Source organism: Eschrichtius robustus, chromosome 4 (genome assembly GCF_028021215.1).
Source record: "Eschrichtius robustus isolate mEscRob2 chromosome 4, mEscRob2.pri, whole genome shotgun sequence".
Lineage (NCBI taxonomy): Eukaryota > Metazoa > Chordata > Mammalia > Artiodactyla > Eschrichtiidae > Eschrichtius > Eschrichtius robustus.
Window position 1 is genome coordinate 138,442,967 of NC_090827.1, and position 19,285 is coordinate 138,462,251.

Sequence of the window (19,285 nt, forward strand, 5' to 3'; positions counted from 1 at the left end):
TCACCCAGATAACCTTGAAAGGTTATCTTAGATAATTAAATCTAATTAAATCTGATAGCTTAGATAATTAAACCACAATATTAAAACCAGGAAATTGGTGTTTATTATCACAAATGTGTGTGTATACTTCTCTGTCATTTTATCACATGTAGATTCACATAACTACCATCAAAGTCAAGGCACTGAATTATTTTATCACCACAAAGATCTCCCTTGTGCTATTAAACTTACACCCAACTGCCTCCCCTCTGCTATTCCTAATCCCTGGTAGCCATTAATCTGTTCTCCATCTCTATAATGTTGTCATTTTGAGAATGTTATATAAAAGGAATCATACAGCATGTTACCGTTTGAGATTGATATTTTTTTTAAATCATAATGCCCTTGAGGTCCATCCAAAATGTTGTTTATATCCATAGTTTGGTCCTTTTCAAAAAGACTAAATTTTTTAAAACTGACAATACCAAGTGTTGATGAGGATGTAGAGCAATAGGAACTTTGATATACTGCTAATGGGAATGTAAATAGGTACAACTGCTATGAAAACATATTTGCATTTTCTACTAAAGTTGAAGTGCACCACCTGATTCAGCAATTCCACTCCTAGTAAATAGTCAGTAAAAATGTATGTCTGTTGTCATAAATCACAGGAATTTTTTTTTGATTCATCTCCTAAAGTAAGGGAAATAAAAACAAGAATAAATAAATGGGACCTAATTAAACTTAAAAGATTTTGCATGGCAAAGGAAACCATCGACAAAAGGAGATGACAACCTACTGAATGGGAGAAATTATTTGCAAATGGTATGACCAATAAGGGGTTAATATCCAACATATATAAACAGCTCATACAACTTAACATCAAAAAAAACAAAAACAGAAACCCGATTAAAAAATGGGCTGAAGAACTGAATAAATATTTTTCCTAAGAGGACATGCAGGTGGTTAACAGGCACATGAAAAGATGCTCAGCATCACTAATCATCAGAGAAATGTAAATTAAAAGCACAGTGAAATATCACCTCACACCTGTCAGGATGGCTCTCATCTAAAACAACACAATAACAAATGTTGGCAAGCGTTTGGAGAAAAGGGAACCCTCCTACACTGTTGGTGGGAATGTAAATTGGTGGAGCCACTGTGGTAAATAGTATGGAGGTTTCTCAAAAAACTAAAGGTAGAACTACCATGTGACCTGGAATTTCCAGTCCTGGATATATACCTGAAAAAAACAAAAAACACTAATTTAAAAAGACACTTGCACCCAATGTTCATAGCAGCATTATGTACAATGGCCAAAATATGGAAGCAACCTAAGTGTGCATCAAAAGATAAATGGATAAAGAAGATGTGGTATACACACACACACACACGCATACACACACACACAATGGAATACTACTCAGCCATAAAAAAAGAACAAAATTTTGCTGTTTGCAGCAAAGTGGATGGACTTGGAGGGCATTATGCTAAGTGAGTAAGTCAGAGAAAGACAAATACTGTATGATCTCATTTATATGTGGAATCTAAAAAATACAACAAAGTAGTGAATATAACAAAAAAGAAACAGACTCACAGATATAGAGAACAAACTAGTGGTTACCAGTAGGGAGAGGGAAGGAGGGAGGGGCAATATAGGGGTGGGGTAGTAAGAAGTACAAACTATTAGGTATAGGATAAGCTACAAGGATATGTTGTACATATCCAGGGAATATAGCCAATATTTCATAGTAACTATAAATGGAGTATAAACTAAAAATTGTGTATTACTGTATTGTATACCTGTGACATATAATATTGTATATCAACTATACTTCAATTTACAAAAAGGTAAAAAATCATATGTTCACCAAATAAGTGTTCTGTAAAAACATATTTATAACAACATTATTTATAACAGCTATAGTCTGGAAAGGACCTGATGCTCATCAACAGTAGAATGGATTTTTGTATTTATCTTTTTTTTAAAAAATTAATTAATTAATTAATTTTTATTTTTGACTGCATTGGGTCTTCATTGCTGCGCGTGGGCTTTCTCTAGTTGCGGCGAGCGGGGGCTGCTCGTCGTTGTGGTGTGCAGGCTTCTCCTTGCGGTGGCTCCTCTTGTTGAGGAACACGGGCTCTAGGCATGCAGGCTTCAGTAGTTGTGGCACGTGGGCTCAGTAGTTGTGGCTCGCGGGCTCTAGAGTGCAGACTCAGAAGTTGTGGCACACAGGCTTAGTTGCTCCGTGGCATGTGGGATCTTCCCGGACCAGGGCTCAAACCTGTGTCCCCTGCATTGGCAGGCAGATTCTTAACCACTGTGCCATCAGGGAAGTCCCTAGAATGGATTTTTTAAAATTGTGGTTTGATCATACAATAGAGTACCGTAGAGCAGGGATGGACAAACTTTTTCTGTAAAGAGCTGTGTAGTAAATATTTTAGGCTTTGTATGTCATACATTGACTACGGCAACTACTCAACCCTGCAGTTGTAGCATTGGTGCAGCCGTGTGCAATATGTAAACAAATGGATGTGGTTGTGTTCCAATGAAACTATTTACAAAGACAAACTTTGGCCTTTAGGGGCTGTAGTTTGTTGAACTCTGCTGTAGAGCCACAAACTATAGATGAATCTCTTAAAGATAATTTTGTGTTAAAGAAACCATACATTATGATTACTTTTTTATACAATTCAAAAACAGGCAAAATGAATCTATAGAATTAAAGTCTGAGTATTGGCTGTCTTTAGGAAGAAAGACAAGGTAGTGATAGGAAGGAAGGAGCATGAAGGGTACTTCTAGGGTGGTAGTTATATCATCTTTACCCGAATGGTGGTTCCACAGGTCTGTTCACTTTTGACTACTTATTGAGATATATACCAATGATTTATGACCTTCTCTAGTGTGTGTGTGTGTGTGTGTATATATATATATATATATATGTGTGTATATATATATATATATATATATATATATATGTAAATTGGGGTGTGTTATACCATAATTAGTTTTAGAAGTTAAAAACAAAACAGAAACGTATTATTTGTGTTCCCATCAGAATAGAACTGTGTTTATTCATTTTTGGCATATGATAAACATACAATAAACGTTCATTGAAGTGGGAGTTGCTAATAGCAAGCTCTGTAGCAAGATAAGGGACAGTGAAGAGTAATGACTCAATTAGCTTGAAGAGCTTACTGAAGACTTTTGGGAAAGCAATTTTGGTATAGGGGAAGTAATCATTTAAGGCATTTTCATGAAAAGAAGATAGATCCTAGTTTAAAAGGCTAACTGGATCTAATAAATGGTGTGAGCTGTCAAGTAACATTCATGTTTGAAGACAGAAGGAAAAGATTGTTTGGATAGCTGTTAAGAGCAAGATGCCACAACTATTTTGTAATGATGATGTTTAATTTGGCTCATCAGACAGATACTTTTGTCATGTCTTTTACCTCCTTACACTCTTTTTAGATGTTACTCTGTAAAGGGTCATGGACCAATTAGCACTGAGGAGTAGTGTAGATGTAATACAGGGTTTATTGGGGAAAACTTACCAGAAGTAATAGAATGCAAGTAGTCCCTCAAACTCTTTTTTTTTTCTCCACAGCTTCAGCCAGGCTTCAATAGTCTTCATGCATTATAGCCAGATGACCTTCCAGTAGAGAATGGCCTCCACCTCTGTAATGTTTTACATATATGTAGGTCAGGGCAGGGAACATCTATGTGATTATGTAACAAAAATTAGAAAGGGGCCCTCGGGGCAAGGATGGGCCCATTCTTCCTTTGAGCTAACAACTTAGACCTATGCAGTATCCTTGCTACTAAGCTTATAAAAGGGGTTTGGAAATGAACCTTCAGAGCCATCTAGGTTTATGTTTCATCACATGTTTCCCACTATTAGAAAAAGAGGCAGAAACTTCTTGGACTAGTGTTAAAGGTCTATTAGCTTTCTCCAGCTTCCTTACCGGACCACTGGTTCTAAACAAATTTTGTCATTTACTGAATTATCTTCTAATAAATGATTGCTTATTCCAAGCTTCTCCTCTTTGCTCATAGTACCGAATTTAGGATGCTTTTCCCTTTCTCTAAATTCTTATTCTAAGGAGCTGCTTTGTCCCATCTCTTCTGTGATGCCTCCCTTATGATCTCAATTCTTATACCAAATACTATCCACTTTTCATACACTGTCTAATATTATTTTTATGTGTGCATTTCTTTCGTTCCATCTAACTTGTAAATTCCTTAAGGGTAGGGAACATGAATTGGATTACTTTGTAACCTCTATAATACTCTAGTGGTCTTGTGTGTAAATGCTCAACAAATAGTTAATGATAAGAATGTATGTTCTTATAATGTATTTTAATTATAAAATAGTCATAATATTTTAGGGTTCTCGATGCCTCTTTTAGACTCTGAATATTAATTGTTATTAAGTATAATGCTAGATTCTTTATTAGAACATCTTTTCTATTCGGTTGCAATCAATTCCTGTTTTTAAAACTCATTTTTTGAGATTAATATCAATTATTGTCTGTTGGTTACTCTATTAGACAGTTTAGTAATTAGATTCCTCCATTCTACTTCAGCAAGAAGTTGAGAACTTTAAGAAGCTAAATCTCATTAGTAAAGAGCAGTTTGAAAACCTAACACCTGAACTTCCTTTTGAGCCAAACCAAGAAGTTCCTGTAGCACCTTCACAGTCCAGGCAAGGTATGTAAATCTGCTTTTGTGTAAGTGTCTGAATAATATTAAAGCAGTTCTAAATTGTTTTAAAGTATGCTTCTTTTTTATTTGTGGAAAACATTTAGCTATCTGGTAAAAGACTAGAATTTTAAAACTCAACTTTTATTTATCCTTTGGTGAACTTCAAAACATTTTAGAGACTTAAAAATACAGATTGTAAATTTGGTAAGGCAGCCATGTAGTAAATGATCATAGTTGGAAGCCCACCTTACTCTTGGTGAATAGGCAGGTAATCACAAAGGTGATCCAGGAGTTGTCTATTATAACACCACTTCATGCTCAAACCCAAATGCTTACTTAAAAGTAGGCTGAATTGGTTGGTTTCTTTATGTGTCTAATTTGATTTTGAGATTTCTGGGAATGCTTCTCTTTGCAAAATAAGAAAAAATTTTCACTCACTTGCTGATTCCTTAAAATATACCACTAGCATCATTCTTTTGCTTTAAGGCCTTAGCTTTGTGTGAAAGTGTAAGTACATTTGGGAGATTCATAAAATTGAATCTGACATTTTCAGGCAAGTATAACTGATTTTGTTATACTTTTTCCTGAAGGCAGGTTAAAGAAAAACTTTTAATTTGGAAAACTTCAGACATATACAAAAATAAAGCAAATTGTATAATGAAACCCCATGTACCCATTACCTACCCATTAGCTGCTTTATCATCTCATAGCCGATTTTATTTCATCTTGACTCCACTCATTCTCTTTACCTCCCACTTGGATTATTTTGAAACAAACTCCCAATCATATTATTCATATTTTTTCATTCCTAAATATTTCTGTATGTGTCTTTAAAAAGATAAGGACTACCTATTTTAACACATAAATAAGCCAGTACCATTATCACATCTAAAATTAACAGTAATTCCTTAATATAAAATATCTAGTTGGTGTTCAAATTTTCTCATTCATCGCTTAAAAAAAAATCAGGATCCATATAAACTCCAAACATTGCAGTAGGTTGATATGTCTCTTAGTATGTAGGTTCATACTGTTGTGGTTTTTTTCCCTTGAACTTTATTGTTGTAGAAACTAGATTGTTTGTCCTGTAGAATTTCTTACATTCTGGACTTTGCTGATTGCATCCCATGGTTTCATCCAACCATTTTCTGGTCCTGAATTTTCTTTAACTGTGATTTTGATACAGAGGCTTGATCAGATTGAGGCTCACATTTTTGCAATAATATGTCATATGTTGTGTTGAATACTTATACCAGGAGGCACATAATGCTCGATTGTCTCTCTTTGGTGTCTCTCTTTGATAATCATCGCTTGAAGTTTTATTTCACAAGGGGCTTCAAAATAGTGATAATTCTATTTTCATAATTCCTTCTTAATTTAGTAGATTACTTCCATAAAGAGGATTTCCCTTAATTGACTATTTGTTTTTCCTGAGATAGAGTTCTTATAGGAAAGGGAATAAATGCTTAATTCTTTCACTTTGTTTACTAGTTTTCAAAGTAATGAGCTCGTTCTCTACATCTTTGGTGACCCATGAGGAGGTTTTTTGGGTTTTTTGTTTTATTTTAAAATTATCACTATGATCAAAACTATTAGAGCTCATCAAAAAATTTGGTAAAATTGCAGGATATGAAATTAATATACAGAAATCGGTTGCATTTCTATACAGTAGCAATGAACTATCAGAAAGAGAAATTAAGGAAGCAATCCCAATTACAATCCCATCAAAAAGAGTAAAATACCTAGGAATAAACCTACCTAAGGAGGTAAAAGACCTGTACTTGGAAAACTATAAGTCACTGATGAAAGAAATTGAAGACGACACAAACAGATGGAGATATATACCATTTTCTTGGATTGGAAGAATTAATATTGTTAAAATGACCATACTACCCAAGGCAATCAACAGATTCAATGCAATCCCTATCAGAATATCAATGACATTTGCCACAGAACTAGAACAAATAATTTTAAAATTTGCATGGAAACACAAAAGACCCCAAATAGCCAAAGCAATCTTGAGAAAGAAAAACAGAGCTGGAGGAGTCAGGATCCCTGACTTAAGACTATACTACAAAGCTACAGTAATCAAAGCAGTATGGTACTGGCACAAAAGCATACATACAGATCAATAGAACAGGATAGAAAGCCCAGAAATAAACCCACGCACCTCTGGTCAATTAGTCTACAACAAAGGAGGCAAGAATGTACAGTGGAGAAAAGACAGTCTTTTCAATAAGTGGTGCTTGGAAAACTGGACAGCTATATGTACAATAATGAAATTAGAACATTCTCTACATCATACACAAAATAAACTCAAAATGGATTAAAGACCTAAATGTAAGACCAGAAGCCATAACACTCCTAGAGGAAGACTTAGGCAGAACACTCTGTGACATAAATCACAGGAATGTTTTTTTGCATCTTTCTCCTAAAGCAAAGGAAATAAAAGCAAAAATAAACAAATGGGACCTAATTAAACATAAAAGATTTTGCATGGCAAAGGAAACCATCGACAAAAGGAAATGACAACCTACTAAATGGGAGAAATTGTTTGCAAATGATATGACCAATAAAGGGTTAATATCCAACATATATAAACAGCTCATACAATGGAACATCAAAAAAACAAACAACCTGATTTTAAAAAGGGCTGAAGAACTGAATAGACATTTTTCCTAAGAGGACATGCAGGTGGCCAACAGGCACATGAAAAGATGCTCAGCATTGCTAATCATCAAGGAAATGTAAATCAAAACCACAATGAAATATCACCTCACACCTGTCAGTATGGCTGTCATCCAAAAGAACACAAATAACAAATGTTGGCAAGGGTGTGGAGAAAGGGAACCCTCCTACATTGTTGGTGGGAATGTAAATTGGTGGAGCCACTGTGGAAAACAGTATGGAGGTTTCTCAAAAAACTAAAAGTAGAACCACCATATGACCTGGCAGTTCCAATCCTGGGTATATATCTAAAAAAACAAAAACACTAATTTAAAATAAAGACACATGTACCCCAATGTTCATAGCAGCATTATTTACAATTGCCAAAGTATGGAAACAACCTAAGTGTGTATCAACAGATGAATGGATAAAGAAGATGTGGTATATATACATATACAATGGAATACTACTCAGCCATAAAAAAGGAACAAAATTTTGCCATTTGCAGCAACATGGATGGACTTGAAGGACATTATACTAAGTGAAATAAATCAGACAGAGAAAGACAGATACTCTATGATCTCACTTATATGTGGAATCTAAAAAATACAAACTAGTGAATACAGCAGAAAAGAAACAGACTCACAGATATAGAGAACAAACTAGTGGTTACCAGTGGGGAGAGGGAAGCGGGGAGAGGGATTATGAGGTTAGGGGATTAAGAGGTACAAACTATTATGTGTAAAATAAGCTACAAGGGTATATTGTACAACATGGGGGATATAGCCAATATTTTATAATAACTATAAATGGAGTATAACATTTAAAAATTGTGAATCACTATATTGTACACCTACAACTTATATACTATTGTACATCAACTATACTTCAATTGAAAAAAGAGAAAATTATCACTCTGATCTCATAAATACATTAGATGGGTTTTACTCTACTGTCTTATTGATACTTGGGCCAATTATCAGTTTATTGACTTTTAGCTCCAAATCCGCCTTTCATTGCTTTGTTCTGTGATAATGGAGTTGGACTCTTTTTTGAAAATATTATTTTTTCATTTGTTTATATTTATTTATTATTTTTGGCTGCATCGGGTCTTAGTTGCGGCACATGGGATCTTTCATTGTGGCGCATGGGCTCTTCGTTGCGGTGTGAGGGCTTCTCTCTAGTTGTGGCATGTGGGTTTTCTCTCTCTAGTTGTGGCGCACGGGCTCCAGAGTGCATGGGCTCTGTAGTTGTGGCACGCAAGCTCCAGAGCTCATGGGCTCTGTAGTTTGCGGCATGTGGGCTCTCTAGTTGAGGTGAGCAGGCTCAGTGGTTGTGGCGTGCGGGCTTAGTTGCTCCGTGGCATGTGGGATCTTCCCAGACCAGGGACTGAAGCTGCAGTTCCAGTCCTCTGCATTGGAAAGCGGATCCTTTACCACTGGACCACCAGGGAAGTCCCTGGAGTTGGACCCTTAACTGTCTTGTTTGCCAGGTGGTTAAGCTTTGTCAGTACTCTAGTTGCTACTGAGTTGGTCATTGTTTCTAGGCCTTTTCCATTGAAAGAGCTTGGAAATTTTTTTAAGGAAAATTATGTTACGAATTTATATTGATATTTTTTGTTCAAATTTAGGATTACAGATTTTAATTTGTTAGATTTTATATTTGTACCACTTTTTACTTATGTGAAAAAAATATCACTCCTAAGCACAGTAACAGAATTGTTTATCCTATGATATAGTAGCTTCAGAATAACAATACTATTAAATAATATTACTATAAGTACTAAAAGAAGCTTACTTTTAAAAAAATTCTTTAAATTTTTAGGCTTTGAACTTTTAAAAACTTTATACTTTTAAACTTTTTTTTTTTTTAACATTCTTAGGGTATTCCACTAAGGATGTTTAGTCTAATTACAAGATTTTTTGTGTTGTTTAATTTGAGTACATTAAAATTGAAAATTTATGCTCCTCACAGCATCATAGAATTAAAGTCCCAAGAGATGTATTTTATTTAATTAATTAATTTACTTAAATTCCCGGGATCTACTTTTAACTTTTTAATAAGTTATGCCATACAATACAGTTTTAAAATTCAGTGACTCAAAGTGATTTAAAGTTATTATTGAAGTCAGAGTTAGTGTGTGTAGTTTTTTTCATGATAAAAGAAGTGACCACATTTTAAATAAACGAAGATTTCATGTTAGCATCTTTGTTTAGTTTGGCACCTTGGACTATACCCTATGAGAACTATTAAAGAGATATGCAAAGTCTTGGAATAAACTACAGATTACACTCTGGTCCCCTGATAATCTCAATAATTTTTATTGTTAACTGGGCAGATATACTGCTCTGTGCAAAGGGAAAAAAGATAGCATCCCATTTTCAAAAGGAAAGAAGCATGGAGGATATGGTTCACAGCTACAAAAATACATATGATTCATTTGAAAATGGAGCCTTCTTAAAGACAGTGATCTGGTCAACCATCAGCATCTCCCATTGCCAATAAGTAAATATTCTCCCGTATGCACAGTTCGGATTGCATCATATCTACCACTCTTCATTTTACTCATTTTACTTAATATCATCCCATGGGCACGTCCCCAAGTTGTTAAGTCCCAAAGAGATAAATTTTACAATGCATAAAAGTAACAAAGAATTAGAGGGAAGAGGGACTTCCCTGCTGGTGCAGTGGTTAAGAATCCACCTGCCAATGCAGGGGACACAAGTTCGATCCCTGGTCCGGAAAGATCCCACATGCCGCGGAGCAACTAAGCCCGTGCACCACAACTTCTGAGCCTGCGCTCTAGAGCCTGTGAGCCACAACTACTAAAGCCCGTGCACCTAGAGCCCGTGCTCCTCAACAAGAGAAGCCACTGCAACGAGAAGCCTGCACACCGCAACGAAGAGTAGCCCCCAGTCGCCGCAACTAGAGAAAGCCCTCGCACAACAACGAAGACCCAATGCAGCCAAAAATAAACACAAAAATAAATTTTTTTAAAAAATTAGAGGGAAGGGGCGGGGGAGATAGGGTATGGGATTAGGAGATACAAACTACTATGTATAAAATACATAAGCAACAAGGATATATTGCACAGTACATGGGAATATAGCCATTGTTTTGTAATAACTTTAAATGGAGTATAATCCATAAAAATATTGAATTATGTTGTATGCCTGAAATGAATATAATATTGTAAATCAACTATACTTCTATTTTAAAAAGTCAATATGAAAAAAGATTAACATCAGTAGAAAAAGTATTTGACAAAACATAAACTGGAGCTTCACACAGAGGAAAACTGTATGGCTGGTAGATATGAAAAGATATTATACTCTACTTTGCTGCGATTTGCCAGTTAAAACCATGGTGACATAACATATTATAACCCAGCAGTTTCACTTCAAGAGATACTGTTGCAAATGTTTACCAAAAAGAACATTTATAGCAACATTGTTCATAATATTAAAAAAAAAGAAAACTAAAAAAATACCCATTTATAGTAGAATATAATATGTGGCATATTCATAGAAAGGAAAAATATGCAGCAGTGGAAAATGAAAGAACTAAAGCTACATGTGACAAAATGGGTTAATCTTAAAAGTAGAGGATGTATCGATTTAATGCCATCATATAAAATTCATGGATACATGCATAGCCTGTAGAAACCATGAAGAGCAAGGGGAAGTAAAAAAAAAAAAATTAATATAGTGTTTAATTCCTGAGAAAAGGGAGGAATCCCATTTGGAAAGTCTGCAAATGGGTTTGCCTGAATCTGTAATTTATGTATTAGCCTAGTTGGTGGGTTTGTGAGTACCAACTCTATGTTTCTTTTAAATATTGCCTTCCTGGGTTATAAGTGATTAAGCTCTTTAAGTAAAGTCTCAGATATTTACCAAAAGATTTTTTTTTTAATACAGTGTTTTTAGGAAGCTTAAATTTTTTCCATACTTAATTTCTTGTTCTCATTTTCATTTCTAAATCAACTGTATTTTTAAATCTATATATACATTTATTAATCTTCATGTTCTATAATCTCCAATTTTTAAAAATATGAACAGAAAGAATAAACAAAAATTAAGAATAGAAATCAATATATTGCTATGATAAGAAATGTTGAATAGATTAACTTTCAGTTATAAAGACAACTATGGATTAGATTTAAAGAATATTCAGCTCTGTGCTGTTTGTATGTCATAAGTATACAGAAAGATTGAAAGGCAAAAGGATGCAAAATGCTATAAAACAACGATGGTAATAAAAAGAACTGCTATTGCTATTACAAAATAGAATTTAAGGCAAAAAAAAAGTGTTTGTTTTCACTGTCTTTACTATCTATCTTCCTGTTTATCCCCTATACCCGATTGAAACAGGCTTTTGCCCCTCACACCCCAAATCAGCTTTTGATAGTGCCTCTAGAGATCTCTGTGTTTAAGAGGGGTCATATCAATCATCATCTTCCCCAACAGCACTGGATCAATCATTCTCTGTCTTGAAACACATTCTTCCTATACACTATTTACTTAGTTCTCATTCTACTTCAGGGAGTCTTATTTGCTGGTTCTTCCCCATTTCCCCAAGCTTTGGATGCTTTAGCACCTAGTCTTCAAGTCTCTTCTATTTCTGATCCTCAGTAACTCCTCAGGTAATAGTATTTAGTTTCATGGTTTTAAATAGAATCCTTATACCAATGAGTGTCAAATTTATGTGTGCAGACTCCATCCTATATTCCATATAAATAACCAACTGTGTAGTCAACAGTTTCACTTGGATATTTTATAAACATGTCAAACTTCTTATGTCCAAAATCCAAAGTCTGAATTACCACGCCTTTCCAAGGACTTCTCCCAGACTTCTACATCTCTATAAATGTTAACTGCATCTTTCTAGTTGTACAGGTAAAAAAAAATCTTGATGTTATCTTTGATCCCTTTCTTTTTCAACTTCTATTTCTTATTCCTTCTTATTCCTTTATATCAATTACCCTTTAAAATATATCCAGAACCTAACTACTTCTCCCCTTCTCTACTTCTATCACCCTGGCATTTTATAATTGGTTAATTATAATAACTCCTAATCTGTCTCTTTCCTTTCATTCCACCTTACAAAGATCCAGAGTTATCTTCTTTCTTTATTTTCTTTAAAAAAAAATAAAATATAATTTATATTCAGTAAATTTCACACTTTTTGGATATACAGTTTTGGGAATTTTGACAGATGCAGTCATGTAATTGCCACCTACTCAAATTATAGCACAGTTCCATTACGCCCCACAAATTCTCCCATGCTTGTTTGTAGTCAACCCCGTGCCTAGCCTTTGGCAGCCTGTTTTCTATTTTCTACTCCTATAATTTTGCCTTTACCAGAATATCATATGAATGGAACTGTATAGAGTGTAGCCCTTTGAGTCTGACTTCTTTCATTTAGTGTAATACATTTGAGATTCATCCATATTTTTGTGTGTTATTTGTTCCTTTTTACTGATAAGTAATATTCTGTTACATGGATGTAAGCATTAGTTGAAGAACATGTGGGTTGTTTTTAGTTTTTGGTGATTATGAATAAAGATGCTATAAATATTTGCTTATAGGTTTTGATGAGACTATAAGTCTTCATTTCACTTGGGTAAATACTTAGTGGGATTGCTGGGTCATGTGGTAAGTGTATGTTTAACTTTATAAGAAACTTTCTAATGGTTTTCCAAAGTGGCTGTGTCCTGTGTCATTTTGCATTCCCGCCAGCAATGTATGAGGGTTCCAGTAGCTCCACGTCCTCACGAGCACTTGGTATTGTAAGTTTTAAAAAAATTTTGCTATTCTAATAGGTATGTATTAGTATCTCATTGTGACTAAATATGCTGAGCATCTTTTCATGTGGTTATTTGCCATCAGTATATCTTTGGTGAAGTGACTGCTCAAATATTTTGACTTTTTTTTTTTTTGAGTTTTCTTACTGACCTTTGAGAGCTATTTATTCTAGTTCAAGTCTTTATTACATATGTAATTTGCACATATCTTCTCCCAATCTAGAGATTATCTTTTCATTTTCTTAAGAGGGCCTTTTGGGAGTTCCCTGGTGGTCTAGTAGTTAGGATGCGGTGCTTTCACTGCCATTGCCTGGGTTCAATCCCTGGTTGGGAAACTGAGATCCTGCAAGCCACATGGCGTGGCCAAAAAAAAAAAAAAAAGAGTGCCTTTTGAAGAGTAGAACTTTTTTTTTTTTCCATGCTGCACGGCTTGCGGGATACTGATGTGAACTTCTTATTTTTAATGATGTGCAATTTAAAAAAATTTTTGTGGATTATGCTTTTGGTGTCTAGGTAAGAAATCTCTGCTTAATCCAAAATCCAAAGATTTTCTTTTTCTTTTGTTTTTGAGCAGAGAAAGGTTTATTGCAGGGCCATGCAAGGAGAACTGCGGCTTGTGCTCAAAAGCCCAAACTTCCTTATGGTTTTCAGGGAAAAGTTTTTATAGGCAGAATTTGGAGTGAGAGCTGCTGGGTTTGTGACTTTGTTCTGACTGGTTGGTGGTGAGGTAACGGGGCAGTGTTCTAGGACTCTTGTGCTGAGCCTGAAGTTACCGTCTTCCACCTGGGTGGGACCTTAGTTCCTGTAGAAGAACTCAACAATATATTGTTTTGTTTTGTTTTGTTTTTTAAAGTGTGCTTACATTGAAATACACATTTTATTTATTTATTTAGTTTTTATTTTTGGCTGCGCTGGGTCTTCGTTGCTACATGTGGGCTTTCTCTAGTTGTGGTGAGTGGGGGCTACTCTTCTTTGCGTTGCGCAGGCTTCTCATTGTGGTGGCTTCTCCTACTGTGGAGCACGGGCTCTAGGCACTTGGGCTCAGTAGTTGTGGCTCACAGGCTCTAGAGTGCAGGCTCAGTTGTTGTGGCTCAGGGGCTTAGTTGCTCCCCGGCACATGGGATCTTCCCAGAACAGGGCTTGGACCCGTGTCCCCTGCATTTGCAGGTGGATTCTTAACCACTGCACCACCAGGGAAGTCCCGATATATTGTTATGTAGTTTCTTTAAGGAGAAACCAGGACCTTGCCCCATTCTGCACTATTGTTTCTTGATGCTCCTCCTTTGTTTCTGCATTCCCTCACTTCCTTGATTAGCAGCTGCTTGAATCTGCACTTTGGAACTCTGGGAGGGCCTAGGAGGCTGAATGAAGCCTATTCCCTATATACAAGAAATGGGGGACACAAAGAATTTGTACCTGGGAGGGCCCCATATGGTCCTGCCCAATTTCAGTCCCCCCTTTTGTTTGCTACTCTTCAATCTTGAGAAAGCGTGTTGGACAAGAAAGGGAATAACATTTTGGACAGAGAGCTTAATCATAAACTTGGCAGAGGAACTTGGTTTTAGGGGACTCGGTTTCAATCCCCACTCCTGTTTCAACCTTCCTCACATCTTTCAGGGAATGAGGTGACGACCACTCTAGCTACTTCCTCCTGAAATAGGGTGTAGTCCTGCCTTGATTTGGGGAATGGACACCGAGTTGGTAATACTCCCCTGTTCCAAGTCCTGGATCTGAGTCTTGTCTGAATAAGATCTCAATCCCTTGGTCTTCCATTTTGGTGCAACAGACCCAATTAGAAGTAGGATGAGTGACAGCCCAAACTTTAATAGACAAAATAGATCTCATTCCCTGAGGAATTCAGGAGAATAAGCCTGAAAATCAGTCTGGACCTGACATTCAGGGGGAGACTTGTAGCCAGTTGTCTAATTTTATTTATTTGTTTGCTTGTTTGTTTATTTATTTATCAGCTGTGTTGGGTCTTAGTTGCGGCACATGGGATCTTTCATTGCAGTGTGCAGGCTCCTTGTTGCGGTGCACAGGCTTTCTCTCTTGTTGTGACACATGGGCTCCAGAGTGCACACGCTCGTTAGTTCCAGTGCTCTGGCTCTCTAGTTGTGGTGCACAGGCTCCAGAGCACATGGGCTCTGTAGTTGCAGCACGTGGGCTCTCTAGTCGTGGTATGTGGGCTCAGTAGTTGTGGCGCATAGGCTTAGTTGTCCCGCAGCATGTGGGATCTTAGCTGCCCAACCAGGGATCAAACCCGGGTCCTCTGCATTGCAAGACGGATTCTTAACCACTGGACCACCAGGGAAGTCCCCTGGTTGTCTAATTTTATATAAGTAGGTTTTAACTTCTTATGTGGCATTTACGTATAGGTAACAGGAACTATTGGCCACAAAGATTTTCTGTTAGAGGCTTTATATTTTTAGCTTTTACATAATTCAGGTCTCTATTCAATTTTGAGTTAATTGTTGTTTGTTTTCTTTTTTTTCTTTTTGGTATATGATATAAGTATGGATATGGATATCCAGTGATTTCAGCACCATTTGTTGGAAAGTTTATTCTTTCTCCATTGAACTGCCTTTTGATCTTTGACAAAAACCAATTAACTATATGTGTATAGATTTTGGACTCTATATTCTGTTCATCTTGTCTCTATGTTTATCCCTTTGCCACTAGCACAACTTGATAACTATAATCTTAAAATCAGTATACGTCCTCCACCTTTTCTCTTTTTTTAAAAAAATGTCTTGTTTATTCTAGTTTATTTGCCTTTTCATAAAATTATAAAAATAGCTTATTGGTGTCTATAAAAACTCCAACTGGTGTTTTGATTGGAACTGCATTGAATCTTCAGATTAGTTTAGGAAAAATTAACATCTTAATGGAATAGAATCTTCCAATCCATGAATATTGCATACTTCTCCAGTTAAGTATTTTTTTGTTCTTCAGTGTTTTATAGTTTTTGGTGTGTTTTGTACACATTTTGTTGGCTATGTTCCTAAGTATATTATGATTTTGGTGCTGCTGTAAATGGTGCTTTAAAATTTTTATGATCCATTGTTTATTGCTAGTATGTAGAAATAGGATTGAATTTTTTATATGATCCTTTGTGATGTTAATTTTATGTGTCAACTTAACTGGATCAGAGGATGTCCAGATGTCTGGTTAAACAGTACTTCTGGGTTTCTCTGTGAGGCTATTTCTGCATGAGATTAGTATCTGAATTGGTCAGCGTGGTAAAGTAGTTTGCCATCCCCAGTGTGGGTGGACATCATCCAGTCCACTGAGGGCCTGAATAAAACAAAAAAGTGGAGGAAGGAGGAATTTGCTCCTTTTTTGCTGTCTCATTGTTTGAGCTGAGACATCTCATCTCATCTCAGACTGGTATTTATATCATTGACTCCCCTAGGTCTCAGGCCTTTGGACTCAGGCTGAATTACACCTCTGGCTTTCCTAAGTCTCCAGCTTATAGATGGCAGATCATGGGGCTTCTCATCCTCCATAACCTTGTAAGCCAATTCCTCATATTAAATCTCCTTTTCTATCCTATTGGTTCTTTTACTCTGGAGAATCCTGACTAATACAACTTTGTATCCTGTGATATTGATAAACTTACTAGTAGTAGGCCTAGTAGTTTTTCTATAGATTCTTTGATATATTCTATATTGATGTATTTCTACACAGATAATCATGTTGTCTATGAATAGATGTAGTTCTATTTCTTATTTATCTATGCTTTCATTTATTTTCTTCCCTTATTGCCTCAGTTGGCACCTCCAACATGATGTTGAATAGAAGTTATAAGATAAGACATCCTTGCATTGTTTCTGATTTTAGGAGGAAAGCATTCAGTCTTTCACCATTAGGTATGATATTAGTTGTAGGTTTTCCATAGATGCCCTTTATTAGGTTGAGGAAGTTCCCTTTTATTTCTAGTGTGCTGAGAGATTTTAATCATGAATGGATGCTGATTTTTTGTTCTGTCTTTTTTTCTGGGTCTTTTGAAATGATTATATGGTTTGTCTTAATTGGTTTATTTATGTTGTAAATTACATTGATTTGTCTTCAAATGTTGAGCTAGTCTAAGAGTCCCAGGATAACCTCATTTGACTGTGACATATTATCCTTTGTATACATTACTAGATTCAGTTTGCTTTTTTTTTTTTTTTTTTTTTAGAGGAATGAGGAATATCGGTTTGTATTTTTATTTTCTTGGATTATCTTTGTCTGGTTTTGGTATCAGGGAATGCTGCCCTCATAAATGAGTTGGTAAGCATTCCTTCCTCTTCTATATTTTGGAATAGTTTGTATACAATTGTTATTACTGATTCCTTATAGGAGTGGTAGAATTTGCCAATGAAGTCATCTGGGCCTGGAATTGTTGGAATGTTTTTAACAACAAATTAATTTTTTAAAGAGATATAGGACTATTTAGGTAATCTAGGTTTTCTTGAGTGAGCTTTTATAGTTTGTTTATAAAGAAGTTGTCCATTTCATAGGTGTTTTTGGTAATATTCCCTTTTTATCCTTTTAATGTTTATGGAGTCTATAGAGATACAGGCATAACTCAGAGATGTGGATTTGGTTTCAGACCACCATAATAAAGTAGATATCACAATAAAGCAAGTCCTATGAGTTTTTTGGTTTCCCAGTCTGTATACAGTATGTTTACACTATACTGTAGTCTACTGAGTGTGCAATAGCATTATGGCTAAAAGAAAAATGTACATACTTTAATTTAAAAGTACTTTATTGCTAAAAAATGCTAACCATCATCTGAGCCTTCAGCAAGTTGTAATCCTTTTGCTGGTGGCAGGCCTTGCCTCAGTGTTGATGGCTGCTGACTGATCGGGGTTGTGGTGGCTGAAGGTTGGGGTGGCTGTGGCCATTTCTTAAAATAGGGAACAATGAAGTTTACCAAATTGATTGACTCTTCCTTTCACGAACCGTTTCTCTGTAGCATTCAATGCTGTTTGATAGCATTTTAGCCACAGTGGATCTTCTTTCAAAATTGGAGTCAGTCCTCTCAAACCCTGCTACTGCTTTATCAACTTAAGTTTATATAGTATTCGAAATCCTTTGTTGTCATTTCAACAGTCTTCACAGTGTCTTCACCAGGAGTAAGTAGATCCCATCTTAAGAAACCACTTTCTTTGCTCATCCATAAGAAGGAACTCCTCATCCACTTAAGTTTTATCATGAGATTATAGCAATTCAATCACATCTTCAGGCTCCACTTCTAATTCTAGTTCTCTTGCTCTTCCCACAACATCTGCAGTTTCTTTCTCCACTGAAGTCTTGAACCCCTCAGCATCATCCATGAATGCTGGGATCAACTTCTTTCAAACTCCTATTAATGTTGATATTTTGACCTCTTCCCACGAGTCACAAATGTTCTTAATGGCATCTAGAATGACGAATCCTTTCCAGAAGGCTTTCAATTACTTTGCACAGATCCATCAAAGGAATCACCATCTATGGCTGCTATAAGCCTTACGAAATGTATTTCCTAAATAATAAGACTTGAAAGTGGAAATTACTCCTTGTTCCTGGGGCTGCAGAATGGATTTTGTGTTAGTAGGCATGAAAATGTTAACCTCGTCATACATCTCCATCAGAGCTCTTGGGTGACCAGTTTCATTGTCAGTGAGCAATAATATTTTGAAAGGAATCTTTTTTTCTGAGCAATAGATCTCAACAGTGAGCTTCAACCCCCTGGAAACCATATTGTAAACAGATTTGCTGTCATCCTGGCTTTGTTATTCTATTTATAGACCACAGGTAGAGTAAATTTAGCACCATTCTTAAGGGCCCAAGGGTTTTCCAGAATGGTAAATGAGCATTGACTTCAACTTAAAGTCACCAGCTGCATGAGCCCCTAACAACAGAGTCAGCCTGTCCTTTGAAGCTTTGAAGCCCGGCATTAATTTCTCTCTAGCTATGAAAGTCCTAGATAGGTATCTTCTTTCAACAGAAGAATGTTTCATTTACTTTGAAAATCTGCTGTTCCTGCATTATGTTAGCTAGATTGCTTGGATAACTTGCTGCAACTTCTGCATCAGCACTTGCTGCTTCACCTTGCATGTTTATGTTAATGAGATATGGCTTTTTTCTTTAAACCTCATGAA

The 19,285-nt window shown here is 35.9% G+C and overlaps 1 protein-coding gene across 7 annotated transcripts in view; it reads left to right on the forward strand.

Moving 5' to 3' along the window:
- The window catches only part of LARP1B (La ribonucleoprotein 1B), a 128,575-nt gene that overhangs the window by 74,320 nt on the left and 34,970 nt on the right, over window positions 1-19,285 (forward strand). For all 7 annotated transcript variants that reach the window (XM_068543425.1, XM_068543426.1, XM_068543428.1 and 4 more), the window contains exon 12: window positions 4,567-4,690. In XM_068543425.1, coding sequence (XP_068399526.1) covers window positions 4,567-4,690 — 124 coding nt within the window. The remainder of the gene's footprint in view (window positions 1-4,566; window positions 4,691-19,285) is intronic.